This window comes from Micromys minutus, assembly GCF_963924665.1.
Source record: "Micromys minutus genome assembly, chromosome: 1".
Taxonomy (NCBI): domain Eukaryota; kingdom Metazoa; phylum Chordata; class Mammalia; order Rodentia; family Muridae; genus Micromys; species Micromys minutus.
The window spans coordinates 30,222,423-30,250,348 of record NC_137969.1 but is presented as its reverse complement, the minus strand read 5'-3'; the positions used below and the strand labels follow the sequence as shown (position 1 = coordinate 30,250,348).

The window sequence follows — 27,926 nt, the reverse complement described above, 5'->3', positions numbered from 1 at the left end:
ACATAGTCCGGGAATTTATTAGTGACTGTAGTCTAACTCCCCAACAATGATCAGCAGCAGCTGTGAATGGAAGTCCAAGGATCTAGCAGAAGCTCAGTCCCACAAAGCAAGCAGGCAGAGAGGGCCTTCCTTCTTCCACTGTCCTTGAGTAGGTCTCCAACTGAAGGTGTGTACCAGATTAAAGGTGTGTACCACCACGCCTGGATCTAGGACTTGCTTTGTCCCAGATGACCTTGAACTCAGAGATCTCCTTGCCTTAGTGTCCTGGGATTCATAGTCACTATGCCTCAAGATCAGGTCACAGTGAGCCTTCCAATTCTGGATTGTGGTTCATTCCATATATAGTCAAGTTGACAACCAGGAATAGCGACTACAGAGGGTTTTAGTAATTATCCATGGGATCCAACTTCATTTATAATAAAACACAGAAGGCTGGAGAGATGGCTCGGCAGTTAAGAGCACTGACTGCTCTTGCAGAGGTCCTGAGTTCAGTTCCCAGCAACCACATGGTGCCTCCCAACCATCTGTAATGAGATCTGATGAATTCTTCTGGTGTGTGTCTGAAGACAGTGACCGTGTAAATATAAATAAATATTTATATAATAAGTCATATTTTAAAATAATAATAATAAAACACAGAAAGAATTGAAAGATGCACACATGTGAAGTAGAGTTTTCTAAGCCTTGGCATCCTGTTTTGTGGTTCAGGTTGGACTCAAACAATTCTCTTGCTTCAACCTCCCCATTGCTGGGATTGACCGGATGTATGTGCTACATCATCCAGATGCTTTATGTGTATTTTGTGGTATTGTATATGTGCCATACCACTGAGCCACACTTTACGCCCAGATTTTTATTAATTTTTAATTTTCTATTTATTATTATTATTATTGTTGTTGTATGTGTGCATAAGACTGCGTGTGTACTCAGGGAGCACACACCAAGCCCCACCCTGCACGAGAAAGTTCCAGAACAACTATCTAGAATTGGTTTTCCTTTCACTATAGAGTCTAGAATAATACCTCCAGTTGCCAGGTGCCACTTCTAGACATTTTTTTATTTTATTTTGTAACAGTGGCTGGCCTGGAAGTCGCTACTTGGACCAAACTGACCTGGAATTCACAGAGATCTTCCCTCCTCTGTCCAGAGAGTGCTGGTATTAAATGTGTGCACCACTATGCCCAGCTTCACCTCTAGATTTTTAATTCATTTACTACTCACTTCAATTCTGAAAATATTTTTTATTATCCTGTTTACTATAGAAGAAACGAAAGCGTATAACGTTTTTTATTTTGGACTGGGTCTCACGTAGACTAGGCTGGCATAGACCATACTACATAGTCAAAGGCTGGCCTTGAACGTATCTGATCATCCTGCCTCCACCTTATAAGACCTGTGAAGATCGTCTTGAGCCACTATGCCCAGCTCAACGTTCTGTATAGGGATTGGGTGTCTGTCACTCTAGGGCGACCTGACCTCCGCGGTTCGCTTACGACCCCGCCAGCCATCTTGCTTGTAGTCCTCAAAGACCACAAGTCCCGGCATGCCCCACGACGGCGGCTCTCTATACACAACAAATCCCGACGTGTCTCTGGGCGGTCCAGAGTGGAGGGTTCTAGAAGGCGTGAGGTTGGAGGGTCGAAGAGGGCTCAGAGGCGGGTTCTCCTGAGTAGCGGCGGTGGCGGCCACTGCGGGGTCTGGGACCACGAACGACTGGGGTCGCGGACGCAGCCTCATCTGGGAAGCCATGGCAGCCCTCGGCCGGCCCTTCAGCGGCCTCCCTCTGAGCAGCAGCGCGGACTTCCTGCAGCCGCCGCCGGCCTTCGCGGGCCGGGCCTTCCCGCCAGGAGCCGCCGGCCATGACCTGGCCCCGCTGCCCGGTGTCCGCGGTTCGCCGAGCAGCCCGGGCGGGAGAACAGCGCGCGGACGGTAAGCAAGCGGGGCAGGCCCGTTAACCCCGAGGGACGTTAACCGTGAGTCTCGGGTCGCAGGACCGGCGACCCTCGAGGGTCTTCGGCCTGGCCGCTTCTCTCCAGTCGCGCGGCCGCCGGGCGGGACAACTTTGAATGCCTCTGGGACACAGTGTGGGGAGCAGAAATGGGTTTGGAGCGAGTGCTCAACTGTCACTGCCCCGACAGAAGTGACAACTTCAGATTTCCTTGTCTGTGGTTACTTTGAGTCCCGGGGAAAACGTGATCACTTGGGACTTGTGTCGGTCTATCACAGCTAAGGAAGGAATGTTCAATTTGTGGCGGGAGATACGGATAAGCGAGGCGACAAATACATGATGCAGAAATCTTACGTTTTAAGTTCCGGTCTTGAGTGACTGGTGTGTTTTTGTTTGTTCCAACAGTGTTTCCATTCACTGTAGAAAGAAACACAAGCGATTGGCGGAGGATGATGAGTAAGTTTCGGGACCAATTTGTCCTCTTTGTGATCACTGTTAGTTTATAACACGTGTATCCTATTTGAAAAGGTGATGCATATGTATCTCTTTAAACTGGTGACATTGTTTGCCTTTTAGAGGCAGAAACTCTGTGGCGGGCAGGTAGAGGAAAATTCACCTGCATTTTGAACTGCCATTACAGACACAGAGTATTAAACAAAAACGAAAAGAAAATAACAGGCTGTATTGGAAGAGTTTGTGTTCTCCACAGAGGTAACCTTGTAACCTGTTTTCTCTCTCCTTAAGAAGAGAGTCCAGAAACTTAAAAATGTAAGGCTGTGTGTGCTTTCTGTAGCCTTGTAGCCAGATACCTGGTCACTCTGCAGTGCATTGGGGTTTGGTTTTGTCTTTACTGTCTTATAGCTTATTTCAAATGAGTATATACAAGGTCTACCTGTTTTTTGTTTTGTTTTAAGACAGCGTCACTATGTAGCCCTGCCTAACCAGGGCTGTCCTCAAACTTAGATCTGCTTGCCTCTGCGTGTTGAGATTAAGCCCACATGTCACCATGCTTCTTTTCTTAATCATTATTGTTAAATATATACATATCACACAGTAGGTATGTTTGTGGAATTTAGAAGACATTTGAAAATTGGTTCTCTCCCACCATGCAGGTTCCGGAATCAAATTCAAGTTATTGGTTTAGGGGCAAGCATCCTTACTGAGTCACCTTGCTTTCTTGGTTTTCCTATGGCTAAGGCTCAAACCTAAGGCCTGGCACATGCTAGGCAATTGCTCTCCCATTGCATTGTGCTTCATTTGTGCCAGGCCCTGTCCTGGGTAGTTTGTGAGATCTTACATGGGCCCCACCCTTCTAGAAACTAAATTCTTTTCTGAGAATGAAGATTTGATCCAGTCATCTGAGCTGAGATGGAGAATTTGGGGCCAGCTCTCAAAACAAAGCAAAACAAGAGCTAGTAAGGAAGGTGGAGGCAGGAGGATCAGACATTGAAAGTCATTGGAACACCCGTTGGACACTGAAACACACTGGCTCATAAGCCAGCCTGGGACTCTTGAGACCCTAGTCTTTAAAAAAAAGGGGGGGGGGAACTAAAAATAATTTTGAATTAATTAGACTTACTGATATGATACTTAGATACTTTTTGTTTGTTTGTTTGTTTTAAAGCCAGAAGTGTGGCCCAAGCCTTTAGTCCCAGAGCTTGAGGCCAAGATAGCAGAGTTCAAAGTTAAAGGACAATCAAGGCTACTCAGAGAAATCCTGTCTTGAAGGAGAGAGGAGTACTGAAAAATACCTTTTTTTTTTTTTTTTTTTTTTGGTGAATGAGGGTTAAGGGAAGCAGAAGTAAGCCCATCTTAGATATCAGAAATCATCCATTTCACCTTCTACTTGGTTGGCTTTTTTTGGTCTATTGTTTTGGGATTGGTTTGTTTTGTTTTTCAAGGCTGGCCTTGAATTTAGAGATTGCCTCCCAAGTACACCACCACTTTTTGTTGTGAGGCAAAGGCTCACTATGTTGTCTTGGAACTGTAGACCAGGCTAGCTTTGGCTACTTACCTATGCTTTCTAAATGCTGGGATTAAAGTGTCAATATTCCCAGCCTTGCTGCTGTGTGTGTATATGTGTAAAAGCCAAAAATTGACTTCAGGTGTCTTCCTCAATCACTGTAAATATTATATTTGGAGGCAGGTGTCTCACTCAATCCCAGAACTTGCATTTAGCTTGCTCTGTGACTCCTGTCCACTTGCTGAGCCCTGTATTTACAGGTGGGTTCCTGCACCTGCCTGTCATTTACACATTCTCTGTTCTTCATGCTAGCACAGCATGTACTGTACTTTTATCCACTGAGCCATCTCCAGAGCCCCCCACCCCACCTAATTTTTGTATGATTAGAGGGTCAAATAGAGCCCAAGAATTTTCCTGCCTCTGCCTCTCTGGTGGTAGTATTACAAGTCACTGTGCTTTGCTTTTTTAAATGTTGGTTCTGAACCTAGGTCCTCATACTTAACATGATAAGCGTACTTCCCACTGAGCTATTTGCCCCAGCCCAAAAAGTTGCCTTAAATCAACCTAGCCCTTAGCCCAAAAACCCCTAGATCTGGGGGTTTGTTGCCTTGGGGTTGCTATATAACTCAAGAACCTTTTTTATGTCTTCTGTAGTGCTATAGGTTATTGAATTGCTGATTCTAGTGTTTAAGGTGTAGTCACTAAGGTAGGTGCAGTTGCAAATGCCTTTAATTCCACTGCTGTGGAGGCAGAGGCAGGCAGATCTCTTCAAGGGCAGCCAATGCAACAAAATGAAACCTTGTCTGGGAGAGGATCTCTTGAGTTTAAGGCCAGCCTCATCTAGAAAGCAGGTTCTAGAGCAGCTAGGCCTACACAGAAACTCTGTCTCAAACAAAAAGTTAGCTGCCTTTGATTTGTGGATGGAGAAATATCGACCTTGAAAGAAGGCATATTGTGGTCACATTGTGATTCACTAGATTATTCGAACTAGAAAAACCTCAAGTATGGCTCAGCCCTAGGGCACACCTAAAGTCAACTCTAGGTCAAGAGGTGAACAAGCCGCCAGTTGACGGAGTGAACATAAGCAGAAAGAGGGCCTTTGAGTGGAAGGTATTTAAGACACTGTGGAGAAAGAGAAAGCTTCCTTCTGGGACAGTCGTTAGCTAAGGAAGGCCACTGGGTGCTTGCTCTGCCTCTGAGCTAGCTGAGCTCATTAAGCCAGCCGTCTTAATTGCTTCATTTTCACCCCCAGCATCTGGCTCTTAAGTCTTCATTGGTAAAAGGGAACAGCTGGGAATGTTGTTTTTAAAACAACAGGGCGGCCTACACATTTAGATGGATGCCCAGATGTGTACTGCTTAGCTTGCCACCCTCACTACTCCGTTCAAGCCCAGGACTATTAGAGTCCCTAGAAACTGGAGTTACAGGTGGTGTGAGCCACCTGGAATCTGAACTTGGGTCCTTCAAGAGCTGTGCATGCTCTTAACTGATGAGCCATCTCTCCAGCTCCTAGAAGCCTTTTAATTAACGTTTGCTCCTAATCACTATTGATGTTCAGTTATCAATTAGCAACATAACCTCTGGACATAAAACAACCTAAAGTCAAAGAACAATTTCATACATTTATTTATTAGATGTTCTGGGAAATTGCCTATTTCAATTTATAATTTTTCTTAACTGATGTTTCACAGGCATGTACCACCACATCCAGTTTAATGCTTTTTTTTTTTTTTTTAGAACAGGATTTCATGTAAATCAGGTTGTTTTGAAACTAATATGTAGCAGACACTAACCTTGAACTCCTGATCCTCCAGCTTCTTGTCTCTAGATATTCCTAGTACTAGAATGAGGTAAAAGTCTAAATCATACATATAGTAGATTTTTGGTTTTTTGAAAATACAAGTTTAATCGGCACTGTCAGATTTTTATATTCCTGAGACTTTAACATTGATTTCCACAGTGTTGACATGGATTAAATCATTTGTTCCCTTTGACTCCCAGTTTAGTGAATCTGGAGTAGGAATGATGGATGGTCATTTTGGCTATATGCCTATGGTCTAGTCCTGTTGCTATATATGACAGTGCCATGCAGGAGAATGCTTGGGCTCTAAACACTTGTCAAAAAGAAAAGGAAAAACAAGGCAGCCAACTGTCTTACTTGCTCTGTGCCGCTTTTAGCCTACAATGCACATCTCATAGTGCTGATGAATGAGTTCATGTGAGAGCCAGTTAACTTCCTTTCAAAAAAACAAGGGGGTAAATGACAAGGCATAGTGGTAAGAGTCAGGCTATCTGGATTCTAATCCTGACTTTCAAGCTGGGTTTGAATTCTAAGGTCTCTCTTAAGTATTAACATATCTAAGATGCAGGTGAAGTATATTATACTAAGAAAGGTAGATCCCATTATCAGTCAGGGACACATAGCCAAAGGCAAGAAATTTAATAATTATGTGTGTTTGGTGTGAGGAAATACAGTCAAAGCCAGCCACTTGGGGGGAAGGAGGCAGTGTAGCTGGGGAGAAGTTACTTATTTGTCTTTTTTAATGTATGGGTGTTTGTGTTTATGCTGTGTACCAGGTATGTGTCTAGTGCTCCTTAGAGGCTAGGACAGAGTTTAGAATTCCCTGGAACTAGAGTTACACACTTGGTGAATCACCACGTGGGAACTGGGAATCGAACCTATGTCCACTGGAAGAGCAGCAGTGCTCCTCACTGCTGAACCACCTCTCCAGCCCTACTTTGTCTTTTCTGTTGCTTTGTGTTCCATTTGATCATTCCTACAGACTTTTCCTTTTAATTTAAAGTTTAAAATCATGGAGGTGCTGCATAAATTGTTTAGTAAGAAAGAAAGATTTTCAGAGAAGTTATGGGGAGGGGGGAAAAGGCATAATGTTCTAACTAGGAAAAATTGAAATGTTTATATTTAATAATTTGATATTAGAAATAATAAATTGGGACTAGAGAAGCAGCTCACTTAAGAGCACTTATTCTTGCAGAAAACCCTCAGGTTCCATTTCAAGCACCTACATGGCAGCTCAGATCTCTGTAAGTCCAGTTCCAGGGCATCTGAGACCTCCTCTGACCTCCACAGGCACACAGACAGTACACATACATACATACATACATACAGGGAGAAACTTGAACATAAAATAAATGGGTCTTTTTTTTTTTTTAACTAAATAAATTTTATATGGGCAGGTAACTTATATCCTTAATCCCAGCAGTCTAGGCAGAGGCAGGCAGGAATTAATTCATTAGAGAAATGATTTACCTTTCATCTGTAATAGGATTGCTTTTCTTCCCTCTCTTCCTGCTGCTTTCCTCCTTCTAGGTGTCCAATAAGAAAGAAGCGCTTGACTGAAGTGGAACTCAGTGCAGTTGCTGATGAATGGGTTCTCAGCACACATCAGGGTATAGCAGGTCATGGGGTAAACACGTGTCCTGGTGGCCTTTCAATGCCTAACATGCTAGATGCTGTCTGTGAAGAAATGGATCAGACAACTGGAGAACCACAGTGTGAAGTTGCCCGAAGAAGGCTTCAAGAGATTGAGGACAGGTACTGACAGTGCAAGTCTCGTGGTCCTGCTGGTTCTGTTTCACACTTCGCTCCCAGGCTGCTCAGGGTGGTGTGGTGATGCTGGAAGAAAATAACAGACACTCTGTGGTAGATGAAATTCTCAGAGCTTGACTAAGCATCTAGCTAACCATGTCAGGCTTAGTTTTCCAGGACACTTTTAACTTGACTCTATTCCAAACCTTTCTCCTCAGTGAAAAGCAGCCTCCCTTGGCCACTTTTCTCTAATGATTTCTTGCTGCAGCCCCTGTGGTTTTTATTTCTTTAGTTTCAAACTTAGTTCATTTACGACAAGAAATAGACAATGCCTTGACCGTATTTTTTTTCTTTCTTCAATTCATCATTTAGGATAATTGACGAAGATGAAGAGGTTGAAAGTGACAGAAATGTTAGCCACCTCCCAAGTCTTGTCCTTTCTGACACCATGAAAACGGGTTTGAAGAGGGAATTTGATGAAGTCTTCACAAAGATGATTGAATCTATGTAAGTGCATAGCGTTTCCACTTAGCTGACCCTGACACCTGGGAAGGCTCGGGCCGGGCCCACTGTCTTAAAGTCTGAGGAGGAGTAGGAGCCACATTTTTGAATGCTCTGGTTTATTTCTTCTCTTAATTGCTCAGACTCAGCATGGGGACTAGGGAACAGAAGGTGATGTGTCAGATTAGTAACAGTTGGAATCAATATCACAAAGCCCACAAATCATAGCACAGTCTTGTGAGGTCATTTTAGTGTTTTTAACTCTTTGGTTTGTTTGGGGGGGGGGTGAGTGGGAATTTTATTGTGTACCCTGGGTTCATATTCTTCCTTCATGTGACTTGATGTAAAACATAATTTAAGCTAGGCATGGTGGCTACACAAGTGACTCCAGCAGCACTCAAGAGACAGAGGCTCAGTTTCCAACCTGTTCTGGGAGACTAAATACTCACCAAGATGAATTTAGGGATCTGAAAAGTGCTCTTGGGACACAGACCTCAGTAGTGCTGGGCACTGTTGCCTTTAGGCCGCATGGGAGCAGTTTAGGTACTGCTTGTGGGAGATCCAGGTTTCCGGCAGCCCCTAGCTTAAGTTTATAATTAACTATTCGGCCCTGAGGGTGTGTCAGTCATGTAGCCACTGTGTATGCAGGTCACATTGCCCTTTTGCTCAAAATAGTGTCTGCTGCTCTCAGTAGTTTTCCAGAACTGAGCCTTTGAGAGTATTCTTCATTGTCTTCTCATTTACTTCTGGGTCCCAGAAGATTTTTCCTATACCAAGGGTAAGGAAATTTTTTTCTACTTTGGAGATGGGTGCTTATGTAGCCCAGGCTAGCCTAGAACTCCTCACCCTCCTGCCTGCACTGTCCAAGTGATTGGTCACAGGTACTGCTCCCAGCTACAGTCAGAGAAAAATGGTTTTATTATACATATTCAGTGTAACTGTTTAGGTTTAACTGCAAAACATTCTACTTCATAACTATATGAAACAAAGAGCATTAGAAATTAATGTTTGCCCAGGATTCCATTTTTATGTATACTAATTTAATAAATAAGATATCCATAGGAGTAGGGAAATGATGTAGCACTAGAGTAGTTGCTCACCATAGATTAGACTCAGTATCACAAGATTGTAGTCTTGCAAAACTGCTCATTAAAAATGTGCCTCTGTGTATCATTATAGCTAGTCATGTGGCTCAGTGATCCTCAGCCTTAACTTCATCCCCAACATACCTACTTCAAATTATAGCACTAAATCAAATCAAAGGCCCTATTCTTCTGTTGTTTTGTTTGTGACAGGTTCTCTCTGTAGCTCCAGCTATTCTAGAACTCACTATGTAGACCAGAATAGCCTTGAACTCACAGCAGCCCACCTGCCTCTGCCTGCTGAGTACTGGAATAAAGCTGCACCAGTGCACCTAGTTCAAAGGCCCTCCTTCTCACGTTGGATATCTGTTATTACTGCTGTCTATAAGACTTGGTGCTTAGTTTGGTTTAAAATACATGTAGAGCTGGTGATATTGCTAAGAAGTAGACTTACAAGTATGAGTCCTGGGTTCAGTCTCCAGCATGTAAGCTTTTACATGTTTGAAGGCTGGAAACAATGTTCACTTTTAGGATGTTTTAGTTAGGGTTTCCATTGCTGTGAAGAGAAAAAGACATTGTCGCTGTCCTCAGACACTCAGAAGAGGGCATCAGATCCCATTACAGATGGTTGTGAGCCACCATGTGGTTGCTGGGACTTGAACTCAAGACCTCTGATAGAGCAGCCAGTGTTCTTAACCCCTGAGCCATTTCTCTAGCCCCTTCTTTGGCTTTTCAAGACAGTTTCTCTATGTAAATGCCCTGACTATTCTGGAGCTCAAGCTGTAGAAAAGGCTGGCCTTGAACTCACAGAGATCCACTTGCCTCTGCCTCCCAAAGGTATGAAACACCATGACCCAGCCACACTTTTTTAATTTAAAAAAAAAAAAAAGATTTAAATTTCTACAATTGATGAAAGATAACAAGATCAAAATAATCGTGAAACTGTAGCAGTAGTTAAATGGATTGGGATACACCAACAACAGACCTGCCCTTTCAGGACCGCCAGCTCTTAACTCACTATAAGGTGCTGAATAGTGAACAGGAGCTTGTTACAGGTGACCTTTATTTGCATGTCCTAAAGTTTTTTATAAAAAACTTTGCGTTTACATTGCAGGAGCCGTCCTTCTATGGAGCTTGTGCTCTGGAAACCTCTCCCTGAACTCCTTTCTGAGAAGCCAAAGCCATCATCTAACCCTAAGAACTACATGAGAGAGAGCCAGACAAAGCACGAGGCTCCAGGCACTGCCTTCCCACAGAGAACTGAACTGCTACTGGAACCTCAGCGCACAGACATGTCGCTTTACCATAGCCTGGAGACAGCTGCTAGCACAGAGGAAGAGATGGAGCTCTAGATAGCAGTTTCTGCTCCAACTTGACGAGTTGTAGAAGGCTCCTGTGTTCAGTAATGAGCCTGCCTGCATAGTATAGGGGCCTGAAAGTTTTATGAAACGGGTGTAATATCTCCTCCGCCTGTGACTTCGGTTGGGACTGTCGTTATGGGTAGCCATTTATTGAATTCAACTTTTTGCCAAGGAAGCTTATCTCAAGGGAATTGGAGTTTTTTAGCAGGCTTATCCAAGAAATGTTACAGTCTCTTTAAAGACAGCTATAGATGTTGGATGTGTTTCGGTGACTTAAGTCATCTGTCATTGTTGAAGCCATTTGTTCTTGAGATAATTATATACATGAATGCTCCTAATTGCCACTGCACCGATTGCTGAGTCATGTGTTTAGCTACTTTTGGTGATCACTGTACACTTGGGGCTCTGGGGCGAAGATAGCAGGACTCTTGTGAAGGAATTGAACAAGCAAAGAAACTTGTGTTGGTTAGTGTCAGGTGGGTACAGCCACATCACTCAAGCAGTAGCCCTTGCTCTCCTTTCATGACTGATAAGGTCAGTAATGTTTACACCTCAGTTAACTTAAGTGATTGATTCAAAGAGTGTGAGGTAAAGTGCTAGTGAGAGACGAGTCTTGACTCCTAAGGACATGCTGTGTCAGCCAAACCTAACACTGATTGCTTCTAAAGTTTAAAAAGGGAAAGTTGTGCTTGTATTAGCAAATTGAGTTTTTTAATGTTGGTTTCAAAAACAGTGAATTAGCTGAAAAGAAATGGACAAGTGTCTTGGAGAGTTACTGAAATTGCTAATTGTCTGGTGCTTAAGCTATTGTGCGGTAAGCCGAAGAGTTAGCCGAAGATGGCCTTCTGCCAGCAGGAAATCTTTACCCTTTAGTACCAGAACCAGGCTCAAGGTGTTCTTTGGGAATAACCAGGGTTAAAGTTTCTAATTTCTCAGGAAGAGCTCTTCAGCATGGCAGGACAAGTAATGAAGGCTTGGCAGTCCTTCAGCGCTGTGGAGCAGTAAGAGTCTGGTGAGTGGTGGCTTTCTACAGAACGCCTCGGTTCAGTGTTCAGTTTTCAGTTTCTGCGTTTCTTCTCCCTTTGATTAGGAGAGAACAGTAAGGAGGTTTATGCTGAGTGCAGGTGAATTTTTAGAAACTTAGCTTCCTGGCATTTTGCAACCCATGCTGAAATCCCTCCTGTGGATGGCATAGGAGTCACACGTCTGTTCATTGGACTGTTTCTTCTCTTGCCTGTTGTTCCTGCTCTATTTCTGTCTGGATGTCAGGAAAAGGTTTAATGTTTAATATTTAAACAAAATATTTATGTCTAAACAATAAAGTTACTCAACCTTCAAACCAGTATTGAAACCAGCTACTTGTTTCTTCACCTCAGACTCAGAGGTGAATGAGAATTGTCTTCTGTTGAAACGTGCGAGTGCTTGCTCGTGTCAATGGGACCAACTTGTGAAGTTTATGGCCTTAAAGAAACATCTGTGCTAAGAAGTCTTAGAACAGTTTAGAAATGCATGGGGGCTGTTAAGAGTCTGGAGTTAGCCCAGCGCTAGGGAGGAAGGAAGTGGCAGCTTTCCAAAGGGCCCAGGACACCAGGACCGCCTCTGGGAAAGGCCTGGCACAGCTTTGATGCATTGCTAGCCACTTGAGAGCAGAGATGTCTTAACTTGTCAGGAGTCCATACCTGACATGACCCTGTTTCTGCAGGAAAGTGGATGTTTCGTGCTCCCTTTTGGATTTATCTTGCACGTTTGTACAAAAATCATCTTCGTCGTTGTGGTGCTTACATCCAACTGTCTCCACAGCCCTGATGCCTCTGCGTTCGGTTTTCCTTTCTAGCATAAGACTTTGGCTTTGCCTTAAGGTTTTCCTAAGGAATAACAGGTCTTTTCATCTTGTATAGTTTTTTACAGTGTGAATTAAACATTGGCTCAGTGTGCTAATGTGAAGGTCAACAAGTATCTAAAGCAGGTGAGCTCTGATGAACAAATGTGTTTTCAGTGAGTCTGAGTTGGGTGTGTGGGGGTTTTTTGGTTCTTGGCTTGGGGTCTTTTTGTTCTTAGTATGAAGAAATAATATGAGAATGCAGTTCTCATGATAAAAATCAGTTTAAAACTGCTCATTCTTAAAAAGATAAAACTAAGGTTTAGAAACAAGACAGGCCTTCAAACCGAGGGGAGACTATTAACCAGCAGATTTGTCCACCGTTCTGGAGCCTAGCGTTGTTTAATGGTGACAAGAATGCTGCAGTATAGCAACATTCTGGAAGATGTGTCCAGTTTGCTTAAAAGATGAGAATCTGGTGTTTCTGTATTTTATTACTTTCAATAAAACTCAAGTGTTTTGAACTTTTAAAGTACTTGTAATCCTGTATATATGTAAATTGAACATTTTTTCCTTACTTGTAATCCTGTATATATCTAAATTGAACATTTTTTTCCTTAGCTTTAAATATTAATTAAGGCAGCATCCTTATCAGTGAAAAGCTTAAGTTTGTCCTGCAAGTTTGATACTGTGGTTTAAAGGTGAGCTGTTTCTATTCTAGAATAGGCAGGCTGCTTTGCCTTTGTTAATGTACCAATAACATTCCCCTTAGTCACTGCTATGGGACATCGGATGTTGACCTTGTGACCGAGCCTCCCACGCTAGTTGGAGGGCTTGAAGAGAACAGGCAGTGTATGATGTTGATTCATCCTATGCTAAGAGCTGACAGGTCACTGGGTGGCAGTATTGCCTACATATTCAGTCATTCTTTGTTAACCAGATCCTTGACTCGGGAGGCAGGGAATTTTATCTTTGGGTTACAGTTGGAGGAAAAATACTGTTTTATTTTTAACCAAATTTTGAAAAACATGGGTAAAAGTTATCTAACAACTTGGGAACTAAGGTTAAAATTACAGCTCAGTATCTGACCAGCTAGTTAGTTCCAGGGTTCTTGCTCTTGACCAACTGTTGCCTTCACAGAAATTTTAGTACTTGTGATGTCATGGCAACTTCATCGAAACAATGGAGTATGTCTCAGTAATTAATACCAAATTAGAGGCATACATAGTGGTACTTGCCTGTCATTCCATCACTCAAGAGGGAGGCAGGATCCCCAAAATTTGAAGGCCAGTCTGTTCCACAGTGAGTTCCAGGCTTTATGTTTTATGAGTACAAAATGAGATACTCAAAAGCAGGTTGACAGGTATTGATTTGGTTCTCTTAGTTCCCCCGTTCCTCACACTTTGGCATTTTAGAGATGCACTTTGAACAGTACTGAAATGTAAGCCCCTGCAGGTCACTGATACTGACTTTCAGCACTGCACAAATAGACTGTCAAAAGAATTTTAGGTCACAGGGTAAAAGTATGTGGGGTAATTATATAGTCCTGTGGTCCCAGCATTTGAGAGGAGGCTGAAGGGAGATCCCAAATTCAGAGTCATTGTCCCATATTGAGTATCTCATGATCCCAACATGGACTACAAGAGACCCTGTCTAAAAACAGTCTAGGGGGATGAGTCAGTCAATAAAGAGCTTGGCTTGTAGTTCAGATCCCTAACACTCATTTTTAAAGGGGTTGGTTGTCTATGTTTGTTATCCCAGTACTTGGGAAGCAGGTTGGAGAATCCTGGAGCTTGCTGGCGAGCTAGTCTACCTGAATTTGTGAGCTCCAGGTTGTGAGGGATCTTGTCTCAAAATATAAGGTTGACTCTGGCTTAACACATGTACCAATGGGAACTCATACCTATACATGGAACTGAGTTTTTTGTTTCTAGGAGACAAGAGTGGATATTTGAAATACTCCTGGATTAGGCTGTGTGTCTGCTGTCTAGCTCTAGTAGCTTATCTGATAGAAAAGCAATGAGGCAGATGCCTAGTTTGTGAGGCTCAGGGATTTCATCTGCAGACCTTTAGTCTGAATTTTGGAATAACACATTAGAGCATTTGGTTTCATTGAGTAAAAAGATTGATTTTTAGATCTACCCAGGCAGCTTGATGTTTCGTTATGAAAATGTTCTTGAAAACCAGGTGTTTTCTCAAAGCTGATCAGTGTGTCTTTTTTGGCCATCCGTACAGGAAATGAAACCCTGAGAATCTACACACTGCCCTATCCTGTTAGTATAGTAGCCACTTCAGTGTGATGCTATTAAATGTAAATGACTCGAGTTTTAAGTCAAATACTCATGCTCTGTGGATGGAGACAAATATATCTGCCTGTACACTCCTCAAGTATTCATAAAATAGCTTTCAGTCACAACACTGGAACTTGGCCTACGTGACCTTGCCTTGCTGAGTACGGGATTGAGCTATGGATTCACCAGCCAGATCCTTGCCCTGAGGTGTGTACATAAAAACCCTTCCTACTGTAGCAGTCAGCACATGAACTGTATTGTTTGCATCTGTAGCCTGCTTGGACCTACTGACTAGACTCAGAATTCTATCTGTAGGTTCACTTTGATCCCCCACACACAGTAATCTCAATAAGGAAGACATATTTAGATACTAAATTGTTAATCTGCCTGTATCAGTGTAAAGTGAAATGCTTTGCCAGGGCAGAATGGCAGTGAGGCTGATGTCATCTCTGAAGGTTTGTAGTTGCTTTCTTCCTGAATAAATTTGCTTGTTTGTATTCTAGGGATGGAACCAAGGCCTTATGCATGCTAGACAGGATACAACTAGCCTACACTAAGATTCAGTGAGGGATTAAAGCCTTTCTAAAGTCAATTAGGAGAAAAAACAACTTCCCAGTGCATAGGAGACACCTGGTAGATGTCCTGCTGCTAGAGACACTTTGCTAGAGTCCTTCTTTCCAAGTTATAATTGGTTATATGTCCCCTCAGTTACTCAAGTGTCAAGAATTTAAACTGGCAAAACAGTAACTTAATCTGTAGCTCAGTGGTATAACTTGTGTATCCTTGCCTAGTAAGTACATCTTAGGCTTAATACCAACCCCCACAAAAGGGTGTTAACTGGCCTGAAGAAAAAGTTTTCAGTGACTTTAAAAAAGTAGAGTGTATGCTCACTTTAGTTGGATAAATTACTCCCCTAGCAAATAATAAAGAGAAACTATACAACAGCCCTAGAAATGAGAACAGGGATGCTGCGTTGTTTTGTTTTGTTTTTAATTGCATGGGTAGTTTTAAATAAATGGAGAAAGCACCTTCTAGAAGCTATGCTAGCAAGAAGATTCCATCAAGCATTTACATAGTAAATTTTCTTAATTTTACAAAGATTCTCGATCTTTACTGTATGAGGGAAAACAAGCCTCCTCAGGTTGGTGTTTCTCTGCTTGTAGAAGTAAATGAGAAGAAACCTGGGAAGCGGAGAGTGAAAAAAGACACGGTAAAAGGCTGGTCATGAGTCCCATGTCCACTCTAGGACCGTGTCAAGAGGCAGGTGTGGAGGTGCACACCTGGTAAAGCCCAGCTCTTGGGAGGTGGGGTTAAGAGGGTCACAAGTGTCAACTTAGTTTCGGCTACATAGTTTGAGGCCAGGCTGGGAGATGCTCCTAAGTGTCCCTTCCTGTGATACAGAGCACACTACCACCTTTAAGATAAACTAGAATCTCAAAAGCTGTAGCATTTGAATACCTTAGGCAGCTGAGTGTCAGACAACAATACTTGGAAGTCATCTATGAGGTTTGAAATACTTTAGAGGAATTATAGAAGGCCAGATAGCCTCTACTTTGGCTTTTAATGAAACACAGGCCTATGCTATCCTCTAGGCAGTGATGGAAGGGGAAAGGGACCCAGTGTTGGGTGGCGCTTTAGACACTAATCAGTTGGGGAAAAAGTTCATTGGCAAAAGTATCCTCCCAGGAGTGGTCTGTACCAAGTGGAGAAGACATGTCACTGAAGGGAGAAGGGGAACCCCCATATCCGTAGTCACTGTGAGCATCCAGCAGGCAGGAAGGTGGTCTCAGACAACGGCTGGATGAAAGTAGGTTGGAGATGCCCAGCTCTGGAATGAAGTCATCTTCCAGAGGTTCTTTCTTCACTGAGACAATGAATTCAGGGCGATCCTCTTCTGAAGAGCTTAGAGGTGCTTCCTCGATTTTCACTACCACATTAGTTTGGCTCTCTGTCTCAGAGGGGATCTCTAAGACCAGAGGCTTGGTGTATACATGGTCAAAACGAATGAGTTCATTAATGGCTTCCAGCTTCGCTGATGAGGTCCCCACAGACAGAGAAAGGGAGGCTGGTAAGGAACTAGGTCCTTCTGGGTAGACCTCTGGAAGTTCCTCCAGATTAGAAGACTCTGGGGAAGGACATTTGAAAAACATGACAGGGTCCAACTTGTCCAGAATGCCCAAAAGGATATCAGACTACAAAAGGCAAAACACAAAAGTCACTATTAGAATGAATGTGACAATGAGTCTACCCCCCAAGGACACTTAGCACTGGGTTCTGCAGTGTTGCTTAGGACCTATGTGCTCAGATCACAGGACCCACCCACCAAATAAGCCACTGAAGACTAGGAAAGTGACTGCTTACCCCTAACCCCACCAACACTTTCTCCATTTGCCTGGCTAGGTATGTCACCACCACTTAGATACTGCAGAATGGCCCGTCAGCAGTGCTTTAGTGCAGCACAGTGAGCTCTACCTCAGAATCTGAAGAGGCAACAGCGTCAGAATCCATGGGAAGATGTTCTGGGGAGGTGACAACTGGGCCTGCACCTGCTGCAGAGGTGCACATAGTCTGAGTGCTGCGGACTCAGCAGACCCGGCCACCAGCCTTACTCCATTCTCCTGGAAGGAGAGACCAAAGTGAGTAACCAGCCGAAAGTCTCCAAGGACATACACACCAGGGAGCTGTGAGTCTGCTCTTCCAAAGGCTAGGAAGGAGCTGGGGGGTGGTTCTGAACATAGATGTGCTTGCTTGTGCAGTCCTGAAGACCCAAGTTCAAATCTCCAGCACCAAGGGAGGCCCAGACAAAAGGCTCACCAGGGCTTGCTAGCCACCAGCCTAGCTCCAGATTCAGTGAGACACCCTGCTTCAGAGGAACAGGGTGGACAGTGATAAGGCAAAACATCCAACATCCTCCTTAGACCTGTATGTAAGCATAGATGTGTACAAACCCACACCCATGTACACATACACACTTACATAACCACACAAAGTAGCATCTACCTATAATAAAAACATTTGGAAGGTGGAGATAGGAGGGTTTTCAGCAACCATAGCAAGTTTGAGGCCAATCTGGGCTACATGAGACCCTACCCCCCAACCCCCAAAAAAGGCCAAAAAACAAGCCACTTGTTCATGCCTATAGTCCCAGCACTTAGGAAGCTAAGGCAAGAAGATCATGAGTTGAGGATTGATTAGGCGAGCATGGAGGTGCCTGCCTGTAGGAGCAGAACTGACACAAGTTCCAGACCAGCCAAAACCAGACATTAAGACCTAATCTCAAAGAGGAAAAGAGAAGATTTGACCAGAGGTCCAGAACACCAATCTGGTAAGTCACAAGCTTCACCTTGGACTCTGCCTCTGGAACCTCTTCAGTAGCCAGCACATCCATTCCCAAGCGTGTTCTCAACTCCTGGTTCTCAATCACAAGGCCATGAGTTTTCTCTCGTAAAAGCTGATTTTCTAACTGGAGTTTTTGGTTCTGAAAGAAAATGCAGAAGAGGCCATTAAAATGTGTGGTTCCTTTGATGAAGAATTCACTGGAAGCTTTGCTACAGTGTTTCCTTAATTGACCTGGTAAATCCTATGCTTGTTATCAATGGTGTCACAACATCATGCCTACTCGTAGATTGCAGCCAAAAGTCACTTGCAGCCTTAATTTACACGTGTTACTACACTACCTTTAAAAGAGTATGGTAAGGTGGCTCGCTGCCTGTAATAGGAGCTGAGACAGGAGGTGTGCCGAGAGTCACAGGCCAACCCAAGACCCTATCTGAAAATAATCCTTAAATCATCCACCACCCTATCTTGAACAGGCATGTGTAGATGCAATGGTAGTGATCCAAGAGCAAAGAAACGGGGCAAATGCCCCGTGAACCATGAGGCTGGTACACATATACACTGGGATATTACTCATCTGTAAGGAAAATGGAAATTGGCAGGGAAAATGTATAAATTTGCAAAGTATATTAAGTGAGGTGACCCAAACTCAAACCAGGGCGCACTTGTGCATATAAGTGGATGTAAATGTGACAATGACTAAACAAGCCAGAAATAGCTAAAGTTAACTAAACTTATCTTTAAAACTAGAATAGTTCCCAAAGGGTGCCGCTGGGATGGCGGGGGCACAAGAAAGGCACTGACAGCATTTCTGTCAGGATACAGGGCTGGGGGATGTAAGGAAGGGGGAGTGACAAGAAAAATCACCTAAAACAAGCAGTTTGAAAAGGCCCTAAGGATACTTAATACTCTGCTAAGTAGACAATATAGTGGGGGGGGTATACCTGACAATTGGTTTTTTAAAAAGGGCTATTGATACGACCCACATTTTAAGATCTAAGTGATTAAAACTTTCAAAAGAATGGCTCTTGCTAAGATTGGTTAGTGGGTGAACCCTAGGAGGGGCAGCTTTAGTGCAAAGCCAGGAGGCGCTGCAGCTTAAGCAATCAATGATCTAGCCAAACTAGCTAATCTCCGAGCAGGCTATGGATAGAATCTAGCTGCCCAGGGTGAGTCATGCCTGCTTTCACCGCCTATCTGCTAGGCTAGTTAAACTTTAAATGGCACTTTGAGTTGTATTCTAAAGGGCTGAAGCAGCTTAGGATGGGCCCTGATAAGGAAGGGATGAAACATGGCCTGAAGTCCCTTTACCTCTTCTTCCAAATCCACCACTTGCTGCTCCAGCTCGCTCATCCGGGCTTTCTTTCTATCCCGAGCAGTCTGCGCTGCTACTCTGTTTTTCAGTTTCCTTGGGAAGAGACAAGGAACATAACTGAGTCATCTCCAGCTTCCCTCTGTCTTGCTTTTTAAACGTAGCCAGCTGGTACTTTCATTGACGTTACAGAATAAGGTTTAGCAGTAGTAAACACACTTGAGACACCTCTCAACACACACACACACACACACACAGCTTTCTGTCTTGCTTGATTCTCTCCCGTATGGCTGTCCACCAGGCTCTCATTTTACCACCCGGTTGACACATTCCCGATGCGTCATAAGTTTCCTCCCTCCTCCCCCGCTACTTTCTGGTTCCAATTGCGTCCTACAGGCTCCCTGCTAGAGCGACATCCGTGAAAGCGGCGGGGGCGCTATCAACTGTCCCTCCCCAAGCCCAACTCTCGGGATGCCGGAGGCTGTTGACTCCGGTTCTCAGGTTTGGGTTTCTAAGTGGCTGCAATGCGAGCCGGAGCAGTTCCTGCCATGCGACCACAAAGAGCAAGCATTTGCAGACTGGGCATCGGGCATCAGGCACGTTCTGTACCTGTACACACCCCCCGACACAGACCTTCCGAGGGGCTGCCACCTCAGCTCCGCGCTCCAAGAATAGGTACTAGAGGCGAATCTAATCCACCGTACGGAGCCCACCCGGCGGGCACAGGCGAGAGGGTCCCGGCCCCGGCCCTGCCGCCCCGCGCCCCGGCCCCGCCCGCCGGGCCCACCTCCGCAGCGCTTTCTCCTCCGGGCTCAGGTGCGTGAGGCGCTGCCGCTTGCGAGCCTGCGGTGTCCCGCTCGCCTCGGACCCTGCTCCCCGCGGGCCCGGCACCATGAGTGGCAGCGCCCGGCCGCCGGAGGCGGGCTGGCCAGACAGGAGTAGCACTTTGGGGGCCGCCGTGGCCCCGCTCGGCGCCGCTGCCACCACCACCATAGCCAGGAAACGTCTACGCCAGCGCCGCCACCGCCCCGTGGCCGCCTGCCGCGCCCAGCCTTTCTAGGGTCGTGGCCGTCTGCGATTGGTCGATGCTTCGTGACGCGCGGCTGTATTCATCGTTTATTGGTCCTGTAGGCCCGGGGGCGGGCTCAACGAGGCGGAGTGAGTGTCCAGCGTGGCTGCACAGCTGTCCGCCGTGCAAACTGGGCCTTAGGGTGGGTGGACGGTGGAAACTACCAGTTGCTGGAGTCCAGGGTCCTCCAGGTCTGGGTGGCAGACGCGTCCCCACCCAGCTGAGGCTGTTTACCCGGAATGTCAGGCTGTCCTATCAGGCCAGATTTCCAGACCAAACCTCACAGATCTTTCCTAGCCCGACCACATTTTAATGACCTGCGCCACGTCGGCCCCCAGTACAACCGAAAATCGAAATGGTGGCATATTCGGCTTAGGGCTAGCAAACACACACACACACACACACACACCTGGGGAAATTTCACCAAACGAGTGTTTCGGAAATGAGATGGTTGCAAAACTAAATGTAGTAGGGTGGTGCTCACCTGTAATCTCAGCGCTTTATTGCCACTTTGAAGCTAGCCTGGGCTACATAGGGAGGTCTAGACCAGTTAGGGCTAGAGATCAACCCCTATTTCATAAATTAATTGATTAGTTAATAACTTTAAAAGAAAACACCAGAACCCTGTTTACTATGTAGTAAGGGATTAATAAATAAAGTCTGCATAGTGAGAATACATGTGGCTTAATTTTTCTTCACATTTCTAAACTCTTATGGTGTGAGCTTTTAACAGTTGTCTGTCTGGCTGTATGTCCTGACCCCAGAACCTAGTGTTCTCCCGCTCGACTACGACTCCACTCTTCCCTCAGCCCACCTGTCTGTATAACTAGTGACACTACTGAGCTAAGCCTCCAGCCTTCCGTATTTCTTTCACTGGGGAGTGGGAGTGGGGGGGTGCAAATAGGTTTTAGGAGATGGGGGGTGTCCTCTATTGCTCTCAGCCCTATTCTTTTAAGACAGTGTACTTGAAGCTTGCCCCTGGGGCTATGCAGGGTCCCCATTAAACATCCACTGGGGTTACAGCAGGCTCAGCCTTGCCAAACCTTTCACCTGGGTGCTTGGCATTTCTTACTCACACAGTCATCTGTCCAGCCCCTACATTACTTTTTTTTTTTTTCCTTTACCCAATAATTTATTTTTTATTTACTTTACATCCCGATCACAGCCCCTCTCTTCTCAGCCCTACCCTTACAAATCTCCCCTCCCCCGTTACTCCCTGCCCTTCTCCTTAGAGAAGGGGAGCCCCCCCTTGGGTACCACTCCACCCTGGGACATCTAGTCTCAGCAGGACTAAGCACATCCTCTCCCACTGAGGCCCAACCAAGGAGGGGGAGGGAGATCCAATGGCAGGGAACAGAGGCCAGGACAACCTCACTCCACTTGTTAGGACACCCACGTGAAGACCAAGCTTCACACTTGCTGCAACTGTGTAGAGGTCCAGGTCCAGCTCCTGCATGCTCCCTGGTTGGTGGCCCAGACTCTGTGAGCCAAAATGGCCCCAGGTTAGTTGATTCTTTATGTCTTCTTGTGGTGGCCTTGACAGGACTCCTAGCTCCACCTGATGCTTAGCTGTGGGTCTCTGCATCTACCTCCATCCACTGCAGGATGAATCATCTCGGGAGACAGCTGTGCTAGGCTCCTGTCTGCAAGCATAGCAGAGTATCTTGAATAGTGTCAGGGGTTGGCTCTCACATGGGATGGGTCTCTAGTTGGGCAGGATTGGTGGGCTCCATTGGTCTGCTTCATCTTTATTCCTGTACATCTTGTAGGCAAGACAAATTTTGGATGGAAGCTTTTCTGGGTGGATTGATGAGCCCCTTCTTCCTCTGGAAGTTCTGCCTGGCTACGGGAGGCCACTTCAGTCTCTATACCCCTCTCTGGTAGAAACCTCAGCTAGGACCACCCCATAGACTCTCCATATCCTCTCTGCCCCCATCCAACACCTCTAGCTAGTCACCAGAGAAACCCGCGGCCCCATTGACTTCTATTCTCACTCCCATCTGTCTCCCACACACCCCCATGCATTAGGGTTTTTTGTTGTTGTTGTTGTTTGGTTTGGTTTAGATTTATATATTTATTCTATGTATATAAGTACACTGTTGCTGTCTTCAGACACACCAGAATAGGACATCGGATCCCATTACAGATGGTTTGAGCCACCATATGGTTGCTGGGAATTGAACTCAGGACCTCTGGAAGAGCAGTCAGTGCTCTAACCACTGAGCCATCACTCCAGCCCCACATTAGTATTTTTTAATGAGGAGAAAATAAAATGTTCCTTGTGAAAACAGAGCTGGATTTTACCCTAGTTTCCTGTGGCAAAGTCACTCAAGGGGCTAAAATTGTTTGACTGATTAAGGTTTTGTTGTTGTTGTTGTTGTTGTTGTTGTTTTGCTTTATTTGTTTTTTTGGTTGGTTGGTTCACTTTTAGACCAGCAAAGTTTGGTTTTACCCTAGATCACTGGTCTATCTAGGCTCTGGTTCTTGGTCACCCAAGTCATCCAAGGAGGAGAGCCAGGCTCTTTTGGAAGGAGTTAGTCACCAGACAGCAACAAGAGAGCAATTTAGATCAAGAAACCTCAGACAACTCACAGATTCACATTTGTTTTCTGAAAGCAACTACAGGTATTATGTTCCCTAGATTACACACCAGAACCTTTGTAAATAGGTTGTGCGTGGCACATCCAGGCTCTCGGCATTCAAAGATGAGTAAAATTGCTAGTTGGCAATTGAAGATTATGCCAAACATCAAAGAGCTCTAAGAGACAGCTCAGATTAGCTCTTTGAAACCATGACTATACTTTGCCAGGGAGGAACACCAACAAGGTCTCTTTTTATCCACCCTTAAGAGCTGTGTCTTTCAGCCTAACTTCCACCTCATGTTGTGCTGACCACCCCCCAGCCATAAAATTGTTTTCATTGCTACTTCAAAACTGTAATTTTGCTACTGTTGTGAATCATAATGTCAATATCTGATGTGCAGGATATTTGATATGGAAGACAGGTGAAAGGGTTGTTTGACACCCCCTCCCCAACTCTCACAAAGGGGTCACTTCTCACATTGAGAAGGTACTGTAAATAAACATGTTTTTGTTATTCCCAAGCTGGGCCATGAGCCTCCTGGCATCCATTTTCTCTGTCCATATGACAGGGGAAACCAGTGACCATTCCTTTAAAATGGGCAGGTCCAGCTCAGCATCTGAAGCACACTGTTTCTGTGGGCTTGTATAGGAAAGGGACCAAAGCTGCTGCAGGACAAGAAACCAGCATCCCTTGGGCTGTGAGCTGCTGGGTCCCAGAGACAAGAGACTGTTCCAGAGAAACATTGAAATTCAAAGCCTTTAGGAGCTGAAGAGATGACTCGGGCAATCGAGGCCCTGGCTCCGAACTGATCCCTGGAAGCCACAGAAAGGTAGAAGGAGAAAAGCAACACCACAGAGTTGCCTCTGACCTCCCACGCACAGGCTGTGTGCAGGCTTAGCTACATCACGTGTCCACATGCACAAGCACAGTAATAATCATTATAATAAACCATTAGGCATAAAAAGAAAAGGTCGAGGTGGGGGTGTGGCTCAGCAGTAGAGCATTTGCTTAGCAATCATGGAACCCTACCTTGGCTGGAAAAAGTTAACCAAGAAGGAGAAGGGGGGAAGAGGAAGAAGCAAGAAAGAAAAAGAATGTGGATGATTCCTGCAGGGCACAGTGTCTGACCCTGTGGGTGGACAAAGACCAAGATGACAGGCAGCAGAGAAACCTTTAGTGGCTTCTATGTTGGTCTTGGTTGGGGGAGTAGAGTGGTAATGTTGACTTTTCACTCCTTTGTATATTTTTCCAGGTTTCTTATCTTTCTGGCAAACATTTCGAATCATACTGGAAACAGTAACTTGATCGGCCGCAAACGGCTGCTCATGAAATCTTCAGCAGTTAGGAGCAAACGCTTGAATGGTCTCATATCCTCTGTCCAAGATTAAGTAGATAAGTCTTACACCAGATACCATTACTGTTTTTAAAACACCCACAAGATGCAATTGATATAAACTAGATAAACTTCAAAGTCCCCAGCTTCTGTGACATGCAAGAAGCAGTGACAAGCTAGCAAAATATGGAGTCAAAAGACAAGTCAAAGAGAAGGGGGCACCGATGACCTGAACCCACAGAGGAGACGCTGTCTCTTAGGAGATCTTGAACAAGGCACAAAGCGCCTGAGATGTGGCTGCTCCGAGGACCCTCGCCTGCACACTGCAGAGTAGTTAATGCCACCACACTGTATAGGCTTAGAGATGCTGAAAATGCTAAGTTGTCTATATATCTTACTGCAATTAAAAAACCAAATCAAAGCCAGGTGGTGGTGGTGGTGGTGGTGCACGCCTTTAATTCCAGCACTCAGAAGGCAGGGCCAGGTTAATCCCAGACACCATCTACGTAAACAAATGTGTTGCTTGTAAATTTAACCTTTTTTAAAAAAAAAAAATTATTTCACTGTCTTAACTAGTGCTTTTAGAACAAGACTTCAGACAGGTGCAGCTACCGTGGAAACTGAGGCTGGAAGATTACTTGCTCCAAGAGTTCCAGGCCTGTACCACATAGGAAGAGCCTGTTTCTAAAATAAAACTAAACCAAGAGTACAGGAACCCGCTACACAAAGCAGGTACAGATGCCTGTAGAGAAACTTCCCAAGAGCCATATGCATGGAAGAACCAAAAGGCCAGTTTGAGCACCCTTCAAGGGAAGACCTTACCTCACCCGAGCTGCTCTGGGGCACTGCATCCCTCAGTTAGAGAGCTCGTAGCTGATGGGGATATTGTTGAGACAGAAGACAACTGCACTATGGAGTTCCTTTCTTCCCGGGCACATGCACATTTGCCATCTTGGAGAGGCTAACGGAAGACAACGCTGATTTGTAGGCTTTGTGGATGGATCACTACGTGACTCTAACAAGGCATTGGAAGGGCATCACCATGTCACAGTCTTCAAAGCCTGGCCAGGCTTGGATCTCCCAAGTGTTGGAAGCCCCTTCTTGACATTTGGCATTCACCACCACCACCACCACCACCACCACCATTTATTTTCACTAAATTCTAAATTTACAAATATCTTTTTACTTATTTTTATTTTGTAAATTTCATGTATTTGACACAAGGTCTCACTAATGTACCCAAGACTGGCCTAAAAGTGGCTTTTCAGAGCATCCTGGCCTCACAGAAATCCCCCTGCTTCAGGACTCTCAGTTGTTACTTTTATTTTATGTGTATAGGTATTCTGCGTGTACCACATGCATGCAGTTCAGAAGAGGGCGTCAGATCCCCTAGAGCTAGAGCTGCAGGAGTTTGCGAGCAGTCACATATATGTTGAGACCAGAACTCGAGTCCTCGGGAAGACTCAGAAGGGTACTTAACCAATGAACCATCTTTTTAGACCTAACTTAAAGCATTCCTTTGACCTGTCCCCATAACTCTCTCCCCTTGTGCTGCGATGGAACCTAAGCCCTTCTACATATTCAGTAACTGTTCTACTACTGAGCCACAATGCCTGCTCTCTCCCTCAGTTTTTGACCGTTTTTTTTTTTTTGATATTTTAAAATAAATTTGGTTTTTATTTTCAGGAAATCTCCTTTAATCATTTTATTATTTATGTATATGGGTACTTTGTCTGCATGTATGTCTAGGTACTATATGTGTTCCTGCTGCCTTCCAGAGCCAGAAGAATGCAACAGATCTCCTGGAATAAGAGTCACAGACAGTTGTGTGATGCCATGTGGGAGCTGGGAATCGGACAGGGGTTCCCTGCAAGACCGACTGGGCTCTTACCCACTGAGCCTCCTCTCCCCTGTTCTTAGTCCAGATCTAGTCTTGCAATCAGCTATTGTGCAAGCTCTGGGGATGGAACATAGGGCTTTGCACATCCCGGGGAAGCTCTCTGCTACTGAGCTATGCCCGAATGATCTTCTCTTTCTTTTTCTTTCCTTCCATTTTAATTGTTTTATTTTATTTTATTTTTTAATGCTTACGGGTGTTTTTCCTGCATGTCCGTCTGCACAGACATGGTGGTCCCCAGGAACTTGAGTTACAGATGGTTGTGAGCTGCTGATGGGTGCTGGGAAGTAAATTACAGCATGAAGTTCCCTTAACCACTGGGCCATCGCTCAGGCCCCTTTATTGTCTTCATGAGACAAGGCAACCAGGCCGGCCTCACACCTGCTCTCTTGTGGAACCACAGGCTGGCACCACCGTGCTTTGCTTTGGTTTGCATTTGCTTGTTTGTCTGTCTGTCTGTCTTTTGGGCAGTGGTAGGGATTAAACCTCACACCTTTAACAGAGAACGTGACCTCATACTCCAATGCCTTAGTTGTATGACAAAATGTGTGTGTACTTTCTCCTGTTTAAGAAAAAATGGAGAATGTTATTTAGTGACCAAGATCTGGCACTAAGTTTGTTTGTTGTTGCTGGAATTTATTGCTTCTTTTGGTTGTTTATTTTACACATTTATCTGTTTAACAGTGCTGGTGGGGTGCCACTGCGTCTGCATTTTCCTAGCATCCAGAATCACGAACTATAGGTGCGTACGAGCACTATCTGCACACCAGCAGCTATAACAAGATGTAGATAACTGCATTTACTTCCCTGCTGATCAACGTTATGTATTAAAAATGCTGAGTTCACTCTAATAACTCCAATTCTAACTCAACACACACACACACACACACACACACACACACACACATATGATCCTGGCCTCAAGCTCACAGAGATTCTCCTGCCCCTGCCTCTCAAGTCCCTGTGCCGTGCATCAGCTCAAAAAGTATATTCTTACTTTTCCTTCAGATCTTTTTTTTTTAAAGAATTTTCTAATTTTTCAGTTATATGTGTGTTTGGGTACATGCACACACGTGTTGGTGCCCTAGAGACCAGAGGCTTAGGAGCCCCTGAAGCTGGAGTTATGGGCAGTCCTGAGCTGCCTTTCCTGGGTGCTGGGGACCAAACTCTGCAGAAGCCCTGTGTGTTCCTTAACCGCTGAGCCATCCATTTTTCCAGCTCCAGCTTCTTTCCTGTCCTTAACTCAGCTCTCTTAACAGTGAGACCATGGCCTTCAAGCTGGGTGTGGTGCCTTGACCCACTTACCACAGAGATCGGGAGGCCAAGGCAGGAAAATGAGGGCAAAGAAAGTGGGGGGAGGGGGTCATCCTGTCAGGGAGGGAGGGAGGGAGACAGGAGAGGGGAGGAAAGTGGGAGGGAGGGAGAGAAGGAGAGAAGGAAGAGAGGGAAGGAAGAAAGGGAGGGAGGGAAGGAGAAAGACAAGGAAGGGAGGGAAGGAGGAAGGAAGGGAGGGAAGTAAGGGAGGGAGGAAAGAGGGAGAGAGGGAGGGAAGGAGAGAAGGGAGGGAGGGAGGGAGAGAAGAAGGAAAGAGGGAGGGAGGGAAGGAGCAAAGGATGGGCCTCCCTACTTAATATCCTTACTTGCTAAATAAATACTCGTGTTTAAACATGAATGTAATCTGTATGTTATCAAGCAAGAGTTCAATCTCCAGCCTCAGAATGTCTGAACCCTCTCACACATGTATGTGTGAGTGACAGTGTGAGCAGCCATTCATCCGTGTGTGGGGTGTGTACAGAGGACAGAGGCGGATGTCAGGTAGTCACTTTCTAACCCCTCCCCCTTTTTTGAGACAAGATCCCTGTCACTGACCCTGCAGCCCAT

General features: G+C 45.0%; 2 protein-coding genes across 2 annotated transcripts; one reads left to right on the top strand and one right to left on the bottom strand.

Moving 5' to 3' along the window:
* Positions 1 to 1,620: 1,620 nt before the first annotated feature.
* On the top strand, positions 1,621 to 10,751 carry CCDC117 (coiled-coil domain containing 117). The gene is made up of 5 exons (XM_080917436.1): positions 1,621 to 1,929; positions 2,354 to 2,404; positions 7,243 to 7,467; positions 7,834 to 7,968; positions 10,159 to 10,751. Exons 1-5 carry the CDS (start codon positions 1,748 to 1,750, stop codon positions 10,394 to 10,396), a joined length of 831 nt encoding a protein of 276 aa, XP_080773562.1. The 5' UTR covers positions 1,621 to 1,747; the 3' UTR covers positions 10,397 to 10,751.
* Positions 10,752 to 15,506: 4,755 nt separating this feature from the next.
* XBP1 (X-box binding protein 1) lies at positions 15,507 to 20,196 on the bottom strand. The gene is given in 6 exon segments (XM_080939781.1): positions 15,507 to 16,707; positions 16,988 to 17,095; positions 17,098 to 17,133; positions 17,859 to 17,993; positions 19,163 to 19,259; positions 19,951 to 20,196. Coding segments are annotated over 6 exon segments (1,140 nt in total). The 5' UTR covers positions 20,157 to 20,196; the 3' UTR covers positions 15,507 to 16,149.
* Positions 20,197 to 27,926: the final 7,730 nt, after the last annotated feature.